The sequence below is a fragment of the Dendrobates tinctorius genome, unplaced genomic scaffold, assembly GCF_039654945.1.
Source record: "Dendrobates tinctorius isolate UK_male_01 unplaced genomic scaffold, ASM3965494v1 ptg000293l, whole genome shotgun sequence".
Lineage (NCBI taxonomy): Eukaryota > Metazoa > Chordata > Amphibia > Anura > Dendrobatidae > Dendrobates > Dendrobates tinctorius.
Genome location: NW_027361960.1, coordinates 16151693 through 16171207, shown reverse-complemented (window position 1 = coordinate 16171207; position 19515 = coordinate 16151693). Strand labels below are relative to the sequence as shown.

General features: G+C 45.8%; 1 protein-coding gene across 14 annotated transcripts in view; it reads left to right on the top strand.

Annotated features, from left to right (window-relative positions):
* The window catches only part of LOC141072913 (scavenger receptor cysteine-rich domain-containing protein DMBT1-like), a 490185-nt gene that overhangs the window by 114748 nt on the left and 355922 nt on the right, over positions 1-19515 (top strand). For 12 of the 14 annotated variants that reach the window (XM_073560164.1, XM_073560157.1, XM_073560158.1 and 9 more), the window contains 4 exons: positions 6927-6947; positions 8148-8168; positions 15866-15886; positions 19272-19292. In XM_073560164.1, coding sequence (XP_073416265.1) covers positions 6927-6947; positions 8148-8168; positions 15866-15886; positions 19272-19292 — 84 coding nt within the window. The remainder of the gene's footprint in view (positions 1-6926; positions 6948-8147; positions 8169-15865; positions 15887-19271; positions 19293-19515) is intronic. The other 2 variants (XM_073560162.1, XM_073560161.1) reach the window with 1 other exon arrangement.

Below are 19515 nucleotides of genomic sequence, written 5' to 3'. Positions count from 1 at the left end.
CCAATACCCTACAACCATTTTTTGTAAGGACCCAAATTTAGAAAGTGTAAGGAAAGCGACAGTTTAATAAAGAGACAGAAGTCTCATTTAGGAGCTTGGAAAAATCAGCAATGGTCTTTGTCCAGCACCCTACAATGTAAAGTGCTAACGAATATGTATGCCCTATCTAACTAACAATTTGTGAACAGACATACAAGCCAACAAGAGACAACTGAATGCTGCGCTGTGACAACGAACTGGACGTGGTTGCTGACTGCTGTGTCTATGCAACTGCAGGCTGTGGACTGGAGGCCTCAGTGCCTCCTTCCTGGACAGCAGATTTGGAAGGATGTAACACAGGGGAAGGACAATGGTTTCACCGTCAGACACAGATTTTCTACCTGGGTGTTCTGCCCACATGCTGGGGTGCTGCATATATGAGCAGTATATGATGTATGCTAACAGAGGTATAATGTAGAATATAAAGGGATGTATGGGTAAGATTTTCAAACTAGCAGCATATATAGAGCACTAGCTGAAGAGCCCAGCATTGCCCAGGCATAGTAACTAGCTACGGTTGGCTATAACAAATTTTAATGATTATATATATATATATATATATATATATATATATATATATATTGTCACGATCCAGGTTGGATTGTGACAGATTTTGCACAAACAACCTTTTTTTTTTTCCTTTAAGCTGTTGGCTTAAAGTTAGTTTTGCCCCCGGTGGCCGCAAGGGTCATTACACTGTGGTTTCTTTAGTTATAGTTTTGCCCCCGGAGGTCGCTAGCATTATTACACGTAATTACCAAGCAGGTGATGAATCTGGCTCCTTCCTATAAAGGAGTGGCAGGTGGTCTCATTCACTGTTGGTGATATTGGTAATTTCCAACAAAGTTTGGTGAAGGAAGGAGCTATAGAGAGGAGTTCCTTGCAGCTCAGTCAGAGCTCTGGTGTAGTAGCTTCAGGTGGAAGCTGAATTCGGGTGTTGTACTCTGTTGCTGGGAGCAATAGCAACAGAGCAAAGCTAAGTGGTGTTTTCCTTGTTTGTTATATTTTTCCTTGTGTGTGTATTAGTGCAGTGGTGGGATTAGTTTCTGCACCACCCAATGCACTAGTAAGAGATAGGTGCAGGGCAAGCTAGGAATTAAGGTATCCGACTCGGCGACAAGTGAGGAACCTGTATAGGGATCGGTAGGAGTTTAGGGACACTGCCTCAGGGGAGTGCAGGAGGTCTCCACGTCGCCATTCCCTATTGCAGGGCCCACCACTGTAACTGTTTCCCTGCTGTTCCCCTTTACTCTGTAAATTCGCCCTGCTGGAGGCGGTGTATCCAGGTGCACGTGTCATTATCGAAATTCGCCCTGCTGGAGGCGGCGTGTTGTGAGTTCATTCTCTGGTTCACCAGTTGTGAGTTCCCCTTCTGGACTCCCTCTGGTGGTGATGGGAGGTGATGTGGCTGGTTTGATCGGTGGAGATCTGCCACCTGAGAATGAGGATGACGATTGGATCTCAGGATTCTCAGATTGGATTTAAGACAGCCAATGCCCTATTCAGTTGCTGGTGATCCCTTCTGGCTTGTCAGCTCTTGGTTTTCAGCTCTGTTCCAGTCATCTATAGCTAAGTTTTTCTGCTAATGTTCACACTTGATTTTGTTGGTCTATTCAGTTTTTTGTGTGGTCTGCCAGCCCCAGCTGGGGGCTGAGCTGAATTTCCACTCTTATTTATCAGTATTTTGCCAATTGGCTTTTTGTCCCTTACTAGTTCGGTCTCTTTTTGCTCTGTCTCAGAATATTCCAGAGTGCTGATATAGTGGGAGAAGTCTAGTGACTTCAGGGTTAATTTTGCTATCAGAAGTGTTGGACATTATTTTTGTAGGGTTTTTTGCAGGTTGCAGACAGTGACTTGCCTTTCCTTTCCTTTCCTGTCTAGTTAGTTTGGGCCCCATCGTTTGCTCAGCCTATTTTCCTGCCTGTGTTTGTGCCTTCATCTTGTTTTACCTTCAATACATGGTCAATACATGTGTGGGGGCTGTCTATTCCTTTGGGGTCCGGCTGTGACGAAGCGTCTAGGAACATCGTAGGTACGCTCCACGGCTGCTGCTAGTTGTGTGGTAGGATCAGGGATCTGCAATCTGCATAGTTACCAACCTCTCTGGTTTTCTGTGACTTAGCTTGTTTTGCTTTCTTCTCCTCGGTGACCCATTCATAACAGGGACCCCAACTAGCATCATTACTTACTATACTCCTGTGAAGGGTATAGTTTTGAGTGCTCTATTATTGTACCGCTCTGTGGAGCAACCGAGCAGGTACTTTTGCACTCTTTCCACATGGAGTGACCTTTAATGTCATGCCCATCATGTCTGTTATGCTGCATGACCCTGGTGTGCACACGCACCTCACCGTTATGTCTGTCATGTCTGTTATGCTGCATGACCCGTGGAGCAGTGTGCACATGCACCTCACTGTTATGTTTGTCATGTGTGTTATGCTGCATGACCCCTGGAGCAGTGTGCACGTGCACCTCACTGTTATGCCTGTCATGTCTGTTATGCTGCATGACCCCTGGAGCAGTGCGCATGCGCACCTCATCTCATGACTGCCTGGCACTGCTGGTGCGTGCTCATGCTCTACCTCATGGCTATATGCCTTTGCTTATGCACACATGTGCTTCATCTCATGGCTGTGCGCCATCGCTAGTGTGCACGCGTACCTCACCATGACTGCATGCCGTTGCTGTGCGCATGTGTGCTTTACCTCATGGCTGCATGCCATTGCTGTGTGCAAACCCGTCTCTGCTCTGCCTGCTGCAATCCTCTCTATGGTCCAGGAGGACCTGATCCAGCAATCTTCTCTATGGTCCTGGAGGACCAGACCATTTGATCCTCTCTATGGTCATGGAGGACCTGACCTTAAAGTCCTCTCTATGATCCTAGAGGACCGACCCGGAAGTCCTCCCTATGGTTCTTACCCGGAAGTCCAGGTGCTAATGCCCTATATCAGACCACCCCTTCCTATGGTCGGGACCTGATTATAGTGTTGCTTCCCTGCTAGGCTGTTTGGTCTGCTCGGTTGCTAACTGTATTCTGTGCCTCTGCACTCTGCCCTCTTGTGCTTCTTCGCACACGCTCTGTGCTTGTACTTCATCTAGTGTCCAGTGTTTGTCCTTTGTCCTGTACTTCATCTGGTGTCCTGTACCTTGTCTCATGTCCTGTATCTTGCCTCGTGTCCTGTGCCTTGCCTTGTGTGCTTTCTCTGTACTCTGTCTTAGGCCGGTTTCACACTAGCGCATTTTCTACGCGCGCACGGCCGGGGGTAGCTCCGCCCCCGATCCGGCTCTCTGCCCGGCGTGCCCGCCCCTTCCTTGTAGCGCCGCCTCCTAGCGGACAGCGGCGCCTGCGATCGGCGCACCCTATCTTTAGCATAGGGTGCGCCGATCGTGCGCAGGCCGTGCGCTAGTTGCGCTTTGACCTGCGCTGCGCACTTTTGACGGTGCGCCGTGCGCGCCAAAATCCGAAAAGTTTGATTTTGGCGCGCACGGCGCACCGTCAAAAGTGCGCAGCGCAGGTCAAAGCGCAACTAGCGCACGGCCTGCGCACGATCGGCGCACCCTATGCTAAAGATAGGGTGCGCCGATCGCAGGCGCCGCTGTCCGCTAGGAGGCGGCGCTACAAGGAAGGGGCGGGCACGCCGGGCAGAGAGCCGGATCGGGGGCGGAGCTACCCCCGGCCGTGCGCGCGTTGAAAATGCGCTAGTGTGAAACCGGCCTTATTGTGCTCCTTTAGCACAAGCTCTGCGTCTCTCCTACACTCTATCCTATCGTGCTCTCTTGCACAAGCCTGTTTCCGTACTGTGCCTCGCCACGCGGTCTGTACGCGCTTTGGCCATGTACTTTGCTTTAAGCCTTATCTTTGTATTCTGCCTTCACATGCTCCTTTAGCACAAGCCCTGTCTTGTACTCTGTGCTTTGCCATATACCCGGCTCTGTGCTCTGGCATACGCTCCATTTTTCCCTTGTACCTGGCTCTGTGCCTCAGCATACGTTCTGCTACCTGTCTGTACTTTGCTCTTTGTCTCTGACCCAGCTTTGGGCTCTAGCATACGCTCCGCTTCTCTTTCTTGTACCCGGCTCTGTGTTTCAGCCTACGTTCCGCTCCTTGTTCTGTGCTTTACTTTGCCTTGTTTCTCCGCATGCCCTTTGCACGTGCCTGGCCTTGCCTCTTTCGCCTGTTTGTGCCTCAGCCGCGCCCGCTTTAGCCATGCCCGCCTGCTAGTGCCTCAGCCGTGCTCATCGGCCAGTGACTTAGTTGTGTCCGCCTGTTGTGCCTCAGCCGTGCTCGCCTCAGTCTTGCCCGCCTGTCTGAGCCTCAGCCCAACCAGCTAGCCAGTGCCCCAGCCGTGCCCTCTCTGCTTCCTTGCACTCATGCTCTCTCTGCACTGTGCTTGCGTGCCCTCTTGGCACGCGCAGGCCCTAGCCTGCTCCTTGGCATACCTCTCCGTGCTTTTATAAAGTACGCGCAGGTCCTGCCATGAATCCTGGCGTGCCTCCTAGAATGCACAGGCCCTAGCCTTTAACCTGGCGAGCCCTCTAGCATGCACAGACCCTAGCCTGAACCCTGGAGTGCCTCCTAGCATGCACAGGCCCTAGCCTGTACCCTGGCATGCCCTCTAGCACGCACAGGCCCTAGCCTGAACCCTGGTGTTCCCTGTAGCATGTACAGGCCCTAGCCTGTACCCTGGCATGCCTCCTACCATGCACAGGCCCTAGACTGAACCCTGGCATGCCTCCTAGCACACGGCCTGCCTTCGACCTTGGCGTGCCCCCTAGCACACCTATACCCTGCCTTGCACTCTGCCTTGGACCCTGGTGTGTCTCCTAGCACATATCCTGCCTGGAACCCTGCCTTGGACATTTGTGTGTCTCCTAACACGCACCATGTCTTGAACTCTGGCGTGCCTTCTTGCCTGAACCCTGGCTTGCCTGCCGGATGCCCGGAGCCTGCCGATCGCTGCCAGAGGTCTGGAGCCTGATGACTGCAGCTTGATGTCTGGAGCTGATGTCCGCAGCGTGATGTCCGGAGCCTGTCGATCGTTGCCAGATGTCCGGAGTCCGATGCTATCTAGCCCTTGCCGGAACCCTGGCATGCCACCTAGCACGTATCATGCCTTGGACCGTCGCATGCCCACGCAAGCACCTTGCTATGTATCACTTTGTCCTTGTTATCACGTCTTGAACCTGATTAAACCCTGAGACCACACTTTGTCTTGTCTTTTACCCTGCATGTTTCCCTGTTGCCAGACACTCACACTTGTGTCTTTCTTGAGCCGGCCATCTGGTTCCAGCAGTCGTGGTGACTCTCCCCCTTGGTCTTGCCCCTGACACTCCCTTTATACTGGGTGGTTCCTCACAAGGTCAGCTCGTCCTAGGTGGGTGGGTGCCACGACCCAGAGGGTCCACTCTAGAAATCGACTTAGCAGAAGCTGACTCCATCACATTTAATTCCTTGTGTTCACGGTGCTTGCATGCAGCATCGCTCCGCTATTGGTTATTAGCTGAGGTTCCTCAATCACTGTATGGTGGACCCCGAGTTGCGATCGTACATCTTCATAATTTATATTAGGTGCGATTCACAAACCCTAACATAATATGATCTGAATGGATGTGAAAAATCACTCGGCTGGGCTGAATACCCCCTCTGACAGCACATTGGAGATGCAACATGATAGTGAGTCAATCAATCAATCAAATTTATTATCACCAAGTACATATTACATATATACAAGGAATTCTTTGTGGCAAAGAGGCAACATAATATATAACAACAGATACAACAAGTAACATCTAACAAGACAGATACAGTATATAGTCTACACATGACGATTTAATTGTTGAACAGAGAGTAGATAGAAGCTGTTCATATGGCGGTGCGTGCTGCATTTGGGGACTCTGAAGCGACGCCCTGAAGGGAGTAGTTGGAATGAGGAGTGTCCCGGGTGAGAGGAATGGGATGAAATTTTCAATGCGTGGGATCGAATACTCTTATCATAAAGATCCTGGATTTTAGGCAGGGGGGAACCTATAATTCTCTCTGCTGTTCTGAAAGTCCTTTGTAAGCGGAGTTTGTCATGCGCAGTGGCTCCCCCATACCAGACTATCAGAGAGGAACAAATCACAGATCTGATGACAGCATTAAAGAATAAGATCAGCAGATTCTTAGACAAACCATATCTTTTCAGCTGACGCAGGAAGAACATCCTCTGTTGTGCTTTTCTTATAACAGCATCCACATTTTTCCCCCATTTAAGATCCATAGCAAATTGGGCAAAATCTTGGCAATGTTTCAATCTGCTGAGCCAGATGTCCAAAACATCAGAGCTCAGGATATTTTTCAGAGAAAGGACTCAGGTGGAGAAGCAGTTTTCAGAAATTAATTATTTGATAATGCAGCCTTTTTTGCAAAAAACTCTAATTTTGTCTGCAGAAAACTCTACTTAGTCGACATCATTGATTTATCTTGTGTGTATTTTATTGCTATACTGGATTTAAGAGACAAAAGAGAAATGTATCATTCCTTTGTAAAGAGGATGTCTGTCCTGCAAGTGAGAATCTAGTTGTCTTGTGACAGAAATTATGCAAATTGCATATTTGCAACCACATAATGACCACTGGAACCAGCAAGTAGAGCCGAATCTTAGTGATGTGTATATTCCACACTGTTAAGATTTGCAAGTTGCAGTGCGTGCTAAAAATTTCTTCGTTGAACAACCACTTTAATTTTAGCATGCATAGTGAGGATTCTGTAGTGGAACTTTGAGAAGCTTTGCACACTTAGCCAGATAGTCAGATAAAAAGATGAATTAACTATAGCAGTATAAATAAGACTGTGAGTTAACTTTTAAATTCTGTTCTAATTGAGTTATCTTTTTTTATTTTTGCAGTTGAAACTACCACAATTCCAGGTAACATAAACTAAGTATTTTTTTCCCAACATTATGAATTTGAAGTGTTTGGCCTGTTCAAGGCATCCAAAGATCATTATATATTATTTAGAGAACAATACAAGGTTAGCCGATTTCAAAGTGAAGAAGAAATGGCTTGTCACCAAAACATGTAAAAATAATCCCTATTTTATGAGCTGTTTCATGTCTGTATACACTAAAGAGGGTACACTTCCTAGCAGCAGTAGATTATACCTTTACAGTATAAATTACATGGTGGACAGGAAGTAGATGACTGGCTGGGATTTTATTATTTGCACTGGTGGCAGCAGAAAAGTGTAGAAGACAACGGAGTGGCAAGCAGATGACATGCCAATTCCCATCATTGCCATTATCTAAGGGTGAACGAAAGTTGTCTGTGATTCATGCCTGATTTATTTTTACAAATGTAAAGTTTTCTACACTTTTGGAAGATAAATTTACATGAATGTATGTGTTAATGCCACTGGCAGTGCGGATTACATTCTCTGACAGCGCATTGCAGGTGGAGCATGACAGTATGCCCAAAGTTAACTGAACCAGTTATTGCCAATTGTTCAATCTGCTGAGCCAGAAGTCAGTGCGGTCAGATTCAGGCTGTCTGCTAGAGAAAAGCACAGGTGTACAGTTTTCACAAAAGTGATCAAATGATGAAGACCTTTCACTCTCTGTAGAAAACTCTGCTTTATCAACATTAATTGCTTATTTTGTGCATGTTTTGTTGTTATACTGGATTTAAAAGAGAAATATAGCATTCATTTTTAAAGAAATTGTCCATCATTGGAAAAATTTTCAACAAGCCCTGCACCTTGCCAAATCCCACCTAAACTCTCAGCTACTTTTCAATAGAATCCATTGTACAAAGAGTGAGACACTTGTGGACATGTTGCAATTGGATGTTTGCAATTAAGTGTCTACCACTGGAACCAGCAAGTAGAGACGAATTCCAGTGACAGTCCACATTGTTAGGATTTGTCAAGCTGCAGTGCTTGCTGAAAAATTCTTAGTTGAACAACCATTTTAATTTTTTCACGCATAGTGAGGCCTCAGTAGTGAAACTTTGAGATGCATTGCACTTAGCCAGATGGTTCGGTAAATAGAAGGATTAACAAATGCAGAATAAATGTTACTTTGAGTTATATTTTAAACTCTGTTCTAATTGAGCTTTTTTTATTTCGGCAGTTGAACCCACCTCAATTCCAGGTAACGTAATATATATATTTTTTTCGTAGCATAATGAAATTGAACTGTTTGAACTGTGTGGCTTGTCAACAAAATCTGAAAAATAACCCCTATTGTGGAAGCTGTTTAATGTCTGTGTATGCTGAAGAGGGTACACTTCCCAGGATCACTAGAGTATACCTATAATACACACTTGTTAAACAAATACAGTAGACCAAAGAACATGCTGATAACAAACATGTTGTTTTATATGAAAAATATTTGAAGGGAATCACTCGCATCGTGATACTTGTACATCTGCTGGGACAAACCAACAGAAAGAAACCCGATTAAAGAGCCTGAAAATAAGAATATTATATTTAAAAGCCTTTATTTGTGTACAAATGTGGTGGCAAATAAAAAGAGCGTATACAGACATAAAAATGAATATAAAATTCGAACCAGTATTGTCCTACTGAACAATTAAAGCTGCTGGACAGACACCAGGAAAAACAACAACCTTAAATTTTGTTGTTGTGGAATCAAACCATTCAATGCAAAGTCATAACAAACATCACACAAGTGTAATAGTTCAATACACATGGATAAAGAGGAAATAGTGTGATGTCAACAATTACACATACCCTTAGATCTGTGAAAAGATGTCTATAGTATTGCACTTGCCCTATGTATCAGGTGTGCATTGTCTATCACCACTGTACCTTAAAAATATGCTTTGATATATCAAGAACTGGTAAATTGGGAAATACCTGGAACATATGGTGTCCCACAGGCTGTGTGGCGCTCACCCTGACGTGTGTTTCGGTGCTTCTTTCATCATCTGAAACACATGCCTGATTCATCTGAATGGATGTGAGAAATCTCCAGGTTATACTGAATATCCTTTGTGACAGCACACTGGAGATGCAACATAATAATATGCCCATAGCAAACTGGAACAGTGTTTGCCAATGTTCCAATCTGCTGAGCCAAAAATCCCCACGATTAGAGTTCAGGGTATCTGCTGGAGAAAGGACATAGAAGGAGAAACAGTTTTCAAAAAAGTGATTATTTCTCTGTCAAATGCAAGCTGTGTAATCAGAAAGTGAAAAGAGGGAAAAGTGTCAGCAACCTCAATACCACAAATATGTGGAAACATGTGTGGACCAAGCACGTGGTGGAGTTACAAAGACACACTGAAGACCTAGGCCAACCTACAGCGCCACCTACCACCTCTTCAGCTCGTGTTGTAGCCTCTTCCTCCAGCTCACACACAGCTGGTTCGACTTCCTCACAGGATAGCCATGGAAGAACCTCTGGCACTGTTGTACAGAGACACAGTGTCATTCCACTCACAGCACCATGTTCCCTGTCATCCTCACACTCCCAGGCCAGTCTACAGCCATTGGTAGCACAGGCATGGGAGAAATGGCGCCCATTCTCGGCAAACCACCCTCGAGCACAGGCTCTGAATGCTGGCATTGCAAAACTACTGTCCCTTGAAACGCTCTCATTCAGGCTGGTGGAGACTGACACCTTCCGTAACTTCATGGCATTGGCAGTCCCACAATACAACGTGCCCAGCCGCTTTTATTTCAGCAGGCAAGCCGTCCCTGCCCTGCAAAAGCATGTGGAGGGAAAAATTAAACATGCGCTACTAAACGCCATCAGTAGCAAGGTCCACCTGACCACTGATGCGTGGACCAGTAACCATGGACAGGGACGATATCTTTCCCTCACTGCACATTAGGTAAATGTTGTGGAGCCGGGTACAGATCTTGAGAGTGGCACTGTACGTGTTCTGCCAACTCCAAGGATTGCAGGAATCCAGTCTGTACACATTGGCTCCTCCTCATACTCCAATTCCTCTGAATCACCGCTGCAGGAGCCGTCACAGTCTACCACCACATGGACCCGTGAATGCTTACATGTTACGACCAATATAAGCACAGCCGTGGCCAAACGTCAACAGGCCGAATTGAAATTAATTTCTTTGGGGAATCGAAGCCACACAGCGCAGGAGCTCTGGAATACCATCAAGCAGGAGAGTGACGTGTGGTTTGTGCCTGCGAATCTCCAGCCAGGCATGGTAGTGTGTGACAATGGCCGAAATCTGGTGGCAGCTCTGGGCCTAGGCAACCTCACTCACATCCCATGTCTGGCACATGTGCTCAACTTGGTCGTGCAGAGTTTTTTGAGGGACTATCCGGATCTTGATGCACTGCTGCAAACGGTCCGCATAGAGTGCGCTCACTTGTGGCGTTCCAGCATGGCAAGATCGTGCATTGCAGCTCTGCAGCGCCGATTCCGCCTTCCAGAACATCGCATCATATGTGTCCTAACCACCAGGTGGAATTCAACATTACATATGTTGGAGAGGTTGTGTGAGCAGCAGGCAGCAGTAATGGAGTACCAGCTGCATCAGGTGCAAACAAGTCGCACTGCGTGCTGTTCACACTTCACCACCACTGAGTGGGCCTCTATGAAGGACATCTGCCACGTTTTGCGTGCCTTTGATAATAATTCCACGCGGATGGCGAGTGCAGATGATTCATTAGTCAGCATGACTATCCCCCTTATCTGCCTGCTTGAAAAGACACTGCAAACACTAAGGGAGGAGGTTGTGGAAGAGGTGGAGGATGAGGCGTCACAAATGCCATCTGCTTCTGGACAGTCTGCCCAACGTGGTTCCTCACAAAGGCCTAGGCAGGGGACACTTTGTGAGGAGGATGAGGAGGAGTCAATGGAGGAGGAAGACATCTGTCCAGAGAAGGGAGGTACACAATGCTCTAGTAGTCAGTATGTAGAGCGAGGGTGGGGTGATGCAGAGCAGGCAGAGATGGCGCCTCAAGCAGGGGACAGCGTTTCTTGGCCAGTTGGTAGTCTGCAGCACATGGCTGATTTCATGCTGCAGTGCCTGAGAAACGACCGCCACATCGCCCACATTCTCAACACGGCTGATTATTGGGTATGCACCCTCCTAGATCCTCGCTACTGGGACAACTTACAAAGCCTCATGACACCGTTGAACAGGGAGCGTAAAATGCGGGAGTACTAAGACACACTGGTGCATTCCATCATGTTCTCCATTCCACCCGAGAGCAGTGCTGCTAGTGCTTTACAAAGAAGCTCAGTGCATCGAGGCAGTGGAGGAAGCTCTGCACAAAGAGGGAGCAGAAGCAGCGTCTCAGCACAAGGCAAAACCAGTATGGCCCAAATGTGGCAAAGTTTTGTGTCCCCGCCACAAATGTCTACACCATCACAGACGGCTCCAGTCAGCAGGAGGCAACGTTTCCGTCAGATGGTGACAGACTACATGTTTTGCCCTCTCAGTGTTCTCCCACACGGCTCTTCCCCCTTCAAGTTTTGGGTCTCTAAGCTGGATACATGGCCAGAGCTTAGCCAGTATGCATTGGAGGTGCTGGCTTGTCCTGCTGCTAGTGTATTATCGGAACGCGTCTTTAGTGCCGCAGGTGGTGTACTAACAGACCGTCGCATGCGACTATCCTCCGATAACATTGACTGGCTTACTTTTCTGAAAATGAACAAGGCCTGGATTTCGCAGGAATTTTCCAGTCCTCTTCGAGATTAAATAATTGGTTGGCAGCAGTATCCAGGTCTCCTGTTGTGTTCATGTTTCTTCCACCTGAACGGTAATCCCTGGGATCCAACACCCCCAGTTACTGCTCAGAAGTGCCATCTGCACAGTCAACACTTGCTCCTGTGTTATTGGGGTTCAGTAACGTCAGCTAATCCCCTGCTATGCGTCCGGCAATTTCTCCTGCTCTGACCACACTCACACTACTACAGATATTAAACTTGCTCCAATTAGGCCTCTGGCTACACTCTGTTTCTACTGTAATCCCTGGGCTCCAACACCACTAGTTGCTGCTCAGAAGTGCCGTCTGCACAGTCAACACATGCTCCAGTGTTACTGGGGTTCAGTAGCATCAGCTGATCCCCTACTGTGTGTCCGGCAATTTTACCTGCTCTGTCCACATTCATACTACTACAGATATTAAACTTGCTCCAATTAGGCCTCTGGCTACACTCTGTTTCTATTGTAATCCCTGGGCTCCAACACCACCAGTTGCTGCTCAGAAGTGTCTTTGGCATGGGTACTCCCTCCTTCCCAGCCTGGATCCAGCACGCCAGCTGTTTCCGGGTAGTGTCAACGTCACTTTGCCTCCAATATGTTGTCCTGTCGTATTGCGGTCGGGTTAGCCGACTCTATGATGCCTGCAGTTTAGGTGCTTCCTATGTGGGCGGCGGGATCTGGCAATGAAGGCTGGTTCCATAGTGCAAATAGGACAAGCTCCCCCTGTAGGACTGTGGGTTTCGGTAACTCCGGCCCGCTCGCGGCCTTGCAACTTTTTTTCATGTGTACCTTCTGCTGCCTATCTGAGTTCCAGTACCATTAGCTGGTTCTTTGGAAGTCAGTCTTGAATATGTCCACCTGGATTCCAGTAGCGTCAGCTGGTTCCAGACAGAGCCTTTGGCTTTGGTGCCTCCTTCTCGGTATCCGAGTTCCACCAACGTCTGCTGGTCCTTGGTAGTGCTTTCTGGCACAGGTACCTCCTGATTAGTAACCGGGTTCCAGTACCATCAGCTGGTCCTCGGTAGTTCCATTGGCTCTTGTACCTTCGGCTACCCATCCAGGTTCCAGTACCGTCAGCTGGTTCTCAGTAGTTCCTCAGCCTTTTTGTACCTTCTGCTACATTTCCAAGTTCAAGCTTTTGAAATGGATTTGGTAATCACTCTGGATCTCCCTGACGACGACCCCGAAGACGACGACCCTGAAGACCACCCCGAAGAAGACCAAGAAGATGACCCTGAAGAGGATGACCAAGAGGACAAAGAACAAGAAGACAACCACCAAGATACAGAAGAACTAGAGACAGAAGACCAAGAAGCAGAAGAACAAGAAGCTGCAGAACAAAATGCAGAAGAACATTTAGCATAAGACTAAAAATCAGAGCAAAAGATATTATTTAAATTATAAGCAGAAGAAGACTAAGCAGTGTATGGGGGTGAGTCCGTTCCTCCTCGTGGTGCCCCTGGAAAATACCTCCTGCTGCGGACAAATCCTGTTGTAAATCTTTTGTGACAGGCAGAACGGAAGGTGTAATCTTCAAACTTTTATAGATAACAACTACAGGAATGCCTGTCACAAATAAGAATATGATGAAGAAGAAGAAGATGAAGAAGATGAAGAAGTAGACTATGAAGAAGAATAATAGTTGAATAAGAAGAATATGAAGAATGTAAAAAAAAAAGAATAGGAAGAAGGTGAAGATGAATAAGGTGAAGAAGTTGATGAAAAAGATGCTGCTGTTGAGGTTGATGAAGGAGAAAGTGTGGGAGAAGTAAAAAAGAAGGTGAAGAGCATGGAAGTAGTGAAACATAAATATCTGACAAAATATCAAAAAGCTTAACATAGTCAATATCTTTGTAACTCTGAACGCCTTAAAAAAAAAAATAATTCCTGCTATTCCATTTGATTGGGCTAAACCTCTATGCCTTTAATGTGTCCTCCACCTCCCCCAATACATTCTACATTATTCTTAGTTGTTTTCCTTCACGTAGAATTAACCTACAAGGAAAGTAAGGGTTTATTTTCATTCCGATATTTGTGTCCTATTTACTTGCATTGGTTTCCGGTATCGGAATCGGCGATATCCGATATTTTTGGGGTATCGGTCCGATCAAATCCGATCCGATATTTCCTGATATCGGAAGGTATCGCTCAACACTAATAGTGAGGCCTCAGTATTAGAACTTTGAGAATCTTTGTACACTTAGCCAGAGAGTCAGGTAGATTGATGAATCAAAAAAGACAGGAAAAATAATATTGTGAACAGTTGGACCTACAATTTCAGGTTACATAAACTATATATTTTTGCAACATTATAAAATTGAATTGTTTGGCCTGTTCAAGCCGTCCAAAGATCATCATTTTAGCCACAGAACAATAAGAGCATAAGAATTAAAAATTTGAAAATTGCAAAATTTTAGCCAAATTTTAGATATTTCACAAATAAACGCAAATCATATTGAACGAATTTTTGCAACTAACATGAAGTACAAAATTTCATGAAAAACAGTCTCAGAATCACTTAAATCCATTGAAGAGTTCCAGACTTATTTCTACGTAAAGTGACATTGGTCAGAATTGTAAAATTTGGCTTGGTAATGAAGGTGAAAACAGGCTCAGAGTAAAGTGGTTGAAGATGTTCATTCATAACGAGTTTTATAAGCCACATTTCACTAGAATCTAATTAACAAAGCAGGTGAGACTCATACATAAGGGAGGCACTTCTCCTTAAACGTTACATATATCTATCTGAGTGGACTTAAGCGGAGCATATAAAAGGGTCTTTGGGGCAATCGTCAGCGCGCTAAGATCCTCTATGCCTTATGTGTGTCAGTGGATATGTTACCACTTTGTGTGCACCTGTGCTGCCTCTCGTACGGCGATTGTGTGTCTAGGCAGGCAGTGTAGGGTGGGAACTCCCACTTGGCTTTGCATCTAACTCCGGGCGTCCTAAGTCGCATGTACTATTTAGCACAACGGAGTGTCAGAGCAAGCTCAACCACCAGCCTAGACTTTCCTGGGGGATAGGTATAGGGACCCCAACTAGCATCATTACTTACTATACTCCTGTGAAGGGTATAGCTTTGAGTGCTCCATTATTGTACCGCTCTGTGGCGCAACCGAGCATGTACTTTTACACTCTTTCCACATGGACTGACCTTTAATGTCATGCCCATCATGTCTGTTATGCTGCATGACCCTGGTGTGCACACGCACCTCACTGTTATGTGTGTCATGTCTGTTATGCTGCATGACCCCTGGAGCAGTGTGCACGTGCACCTCACTGTTATATCTGTCATGTCTGTTATGCTGCATGACCCCTGCAGCAGTGTGCACATGCACCTCACTGTTATATCTGTCATGTCTGTTATGCTGCATGACCCCAGGAGCAGTGTGCACGTGCACCTCACTGTTATGCCTGTCATGTCTGTTATGCTGCATGACCCCTGGAGCAGTGTGCACATGCACCTCACTGTTATATCTGTCATGTCTGTTATGCTGCATGACCCCAGGAGCAGTGTGCACGTGCACCTCACTGTTATGCCTGTCATGTCTGTTATGCTGCATGACCCCTGGAGCAGTGTGCATGCGCACCTCACTGTTATGCCTGTCATGTCTGTTATGCTGCATGACCCCTGGAGCAGTGTGCATGCGCACCTCATCTCATGACTGCCTGGCACTGCTGGTGCGTACTCGTGCTCTACCTCATGGCTATATGCCATTGCTTATGCGCACATGTGCTTCATCTCATGGCTGTGCGCCATCGCTAGTGTGCACGCGTACCTCACCATGGCTGCATGCCGTTGCTGTGCACATGTGTGCTTTACCTCATGTCTGCATGCCATTGCTGTGTGCGCACCCGTCTCTGCTCTGCCTGCTGCAATCCTCTCTATGGTCCAGGAGGACCTGATCCAGCAACCTTCTCTATGGTCTTGGAGGACCTGATCCAGCAACCTTCTCTATGGTCCTTTAATTTTAGCACGCATAGTGAGGATTCTGTAGTGGAACTTTGAGAAGCTTTGCACACTTAGCCAGATAGTCAGATAAAAAGATGAATTAACAAAAACAGTATAAATAAGACTGTGAGTTAACTTTTAAATTCTGTTCTAATTGAGTTATCTTTTTTTATTTTTTATTTTTGCAGTTGACACTACCACAATTCCAGGTAACATAAACTAAGTATTTTTTTCCCAACATTATAAACTTGAAGCAGTGGCGTAGCAACTGTTTGTGGCGCCCGGGGCGGTCGAAAAATTTGCCGCCCCTTTGGTCGTTGATAATCCGGATGCATCCGAAAAGACCACACTACACTCAAAGATGTCTGCTGTTATTATTTCTAAATTTATAGACTTTCATCTTCTTGATGATGCTGGAAGAAGACCTAATGGCTTTTTTTATAATAATTTTTAATAATGTGACAGAAAAAAAACAGAAAGTACAAATTATTTTCGAAACTTGGGTTTTGTTTTGTTTTTTTCAGTAAAAATAAAACATTCTAAGTATATAATAATATGCAATCATGTGTCCTTTTGTGAATACACTTAAAAACAGATAAAAAAAATTAGAAGGCTGGCACAAAAATGGGCATCAAAGTGGGCTATGAGGTATGGTATTGAAGGGGTTAAATGGCTTTGTGCCACTGATCTGACACGTGATTTACATACCTTGTGATGCCACACATCAAGTTCATGTCAATCCAGCCTGGCACAAATGGGTTATGGGCATCAGAACTTTGATGCCAGTTCAGGTGTTAGATCAGTGGCCCAAAGCCATTTAACCCCTTAAATTTAGCTGTTAATAATAATAATAATAATAAATTTTATTTTTATAGCGCCGACATATTCCGCAGCACTTTACATTTCAGAGGGGATTTGTACAGACAATAGACATTACAGCATAACAATAATCACATACAGTAGATTATAACAAATACCAAGAGGAAAGAGGGCCCTGCTCGCAAGCTTACAGTCTATGAGGAAAGAGGTAGACACGAAAGGTGGGTGGTAACAGTTGCCATGATTGTATGGACCAGCCATAATGTTAAGTGTTTAACAGTACAGACACAGAGGGCTAATGGATGCATAAAGCATGTGGGAACATGATGCTGGGAACCTGGTTATGGTAAAACTTTTGGCTCTGCCACACAGGGATAGGTTAGGTTAATGTGTTGAGGCGATAGGCCAGTCTGAATAAATGCGTTTTCAGGACACGCTTAAAATTGTGGGGATTGGGGACTAATCGTATTGACCTGGGAAGTGCATTCCAAAGAATTGGCGCGGCACGTGTAAAGTCTTGGAGACGGGAGTGGGAGGTTCTGACTATTGAGGATACTAACCTCAGGTCATCAGCAGAACGGAGGGCGCGGGTAGGGTGGTATACTGAAACAAGGGAGGAGATGTAGGGTGGTGCTGAGCCATGGAGGGCTTTGTGGGTGAGGGTAATAAGTTTATACTGAATTCTGGAGTGGATGGGTAGCCAGTGTATTGACTGGCACAAGGTAGAGGCATCGGTGTAACGATTGGTGACGTTAACGAGCTGTTACTTATTCACATGTGTGAAAATTGGTTCTCTGCCCACTTTGATGCCAGTTTTGATGGCCATAACCCATTTGTGCCAGGCTGGATTGACATGAACTTGATGTGTGGTATCACAAGGTATGTAAATCAGGTGTCAGATCAGTGGCACAAAGGCATTTAACCCCTTCAATACCATACCTCATAGCCCACTTTGATGCCCATTTTTGTGCCAGCCTTCTAATTTTTTTTATCTGTTTTTAAGTGTATTCACAAAAGGACACATGATTGCATATTTATTATATACTTTTATTTTTATTGAAAAACCTGAAAAAAACAGAAAATAAAAAATAGCCGAATAAGAAACTGCCGAATAAGAAACCAACTTCAGAATCGTCAATCTCCAGGACTCAAGGCCTGAGGCTGTCAGGGACCAGATTGACCGGGCGGTGTGTGGCAGGCCGCAGGCAGGTCACGTGTCTCCCTCGTCCTCCCCTCACAGATGTCACGGGCAACCCGGCAGCGCTTCCCGCCGTCCCCCTCACTCACCGGCTCCTGTGTCCCTCCCGGGATCCGCTCTGAGTCCTGCTGCGCCGGCTCAGCGTGAACACCTCCTCCAGGAGCGGACGGGTCTCTGAGTGCGCCCGCCGCCCAGCACCGGCTCAGGAGCGGACAGCAGCCGAGGCTCCAGTCCAGCAAGCCAGGTAGTAGAAGAATTTGAAAGCACCTGCACTGTGCGCCTCCGCGGAGTCCGCGCTGTTCTCCCACAGGCCACAGAGTGACAGAGGAGAGGAATTGAATTGCTGCCGCGCCGCCCCCACACACGTGCCGCCTGGGGCGGACCGCCCCCCCCCCCGCCCCCCCCACGCTACGCCACTGACTTGAAGTGTTTGGCCTGTTCAAGGCATCCAAAGATCATTATATATTATTTAGAGAACAATACAAGGTTAGCCGATTTCAAAGTGAAGAAGAAATGGCTTGTCACCAAAACATGTAAAAATAATCCCTATGTTATGAGCTGTTTCATGTCTGTATACACTAAAGAGGGTACACTTCCTAGCAACAGTAGATTATGCCTTTACAGTATAAATTACATGGTGGACAGGAAGTAGATGACTGGCTGGGATTTTATTATTTGCACTGGTGGCAGCAGAAAAGTGTAGAAGACAACGGAGTGGCAAGCAGATGACATGCCAATTCCCATCATTGCCATTAACTAAGGGTGAATGAAAGTTGTCTGTGATTCATGCCTGATTTATTTTTACAAATGTAAAGTTTTCTACACTTTTGGAAGATAAATTTACATGAATGTGTTAAAGCCACTGGCAGTGCGGATTACATTCTCTGACAGCGCATTGCAGGTGGAGCATGACAGTATGCCCAAAGTTAACTGAACCAGTTATTGCCAATTGTTCAATCTGCTGAGCCAGAAGTCAGTGGGGTCAGATTCAGGCTGTCTGCTAGAGAAAAGCACAGGTGTACAGTTTTCACAAAAGTGACCAAATGATGAAGACCTTTCACCCTCTGTAGAAAACTCTACTTTATCAACATTAATTGCTTATTTTGTGCATGTTTTGTTGTTATACTGGATTTAAAAGACAAATGAAAGAGAAATATAGCATTCATTTTTAAAGAAATTGTCCATCGTTGGAAAAATTTTCAACAAGCCCTGCACCTTGCCAAATCCCACCTCAACTCTCAGCCACTTTTCAATAGAATCCATTGTACAAAGAGGTGAGACACTTGTGGACATGTCTGCAATTAAGTGTCGACCACTGGAACCCGCAAGTAGAGACGAATTCCAGTGACAGTCCACACTGTTAGGATTTGTCAAGCTGCAGTGCTTGCTGAAAAATTCTTAGTTGAACAACCATTTTAATTTTTTCACGCATAGTGAGGCCTCAGTAGTGAAACTTTCAGATGCATTGCACTTAGCCAGATGGTTCGGTAAATAGAAGGATTAACAAATGCAGAATAAATGTTACTTTGAGTTATATTTTAAACTCTGTTCTAATTGAGCTTTTTTTATTTCTGCAGATGAACCCACCTCAATTCCAGGTAACGTAAAATATATATTTTTTCGTAGATAATGAAATTGAACTGTTTGAACTGTGTGGCTTGTCAACAAAATCTGAAAAATAACCCCTATTGTGGAAGCTGTTTAATGTCAGTGTATGCTGAAGAGGGTACACTTCCCAGGATCACTAGAGTATACCTATAATACACACTTGTTAAACAAATACAGTAGACCAAAGAACATGATGATAACAAACATGTTGTT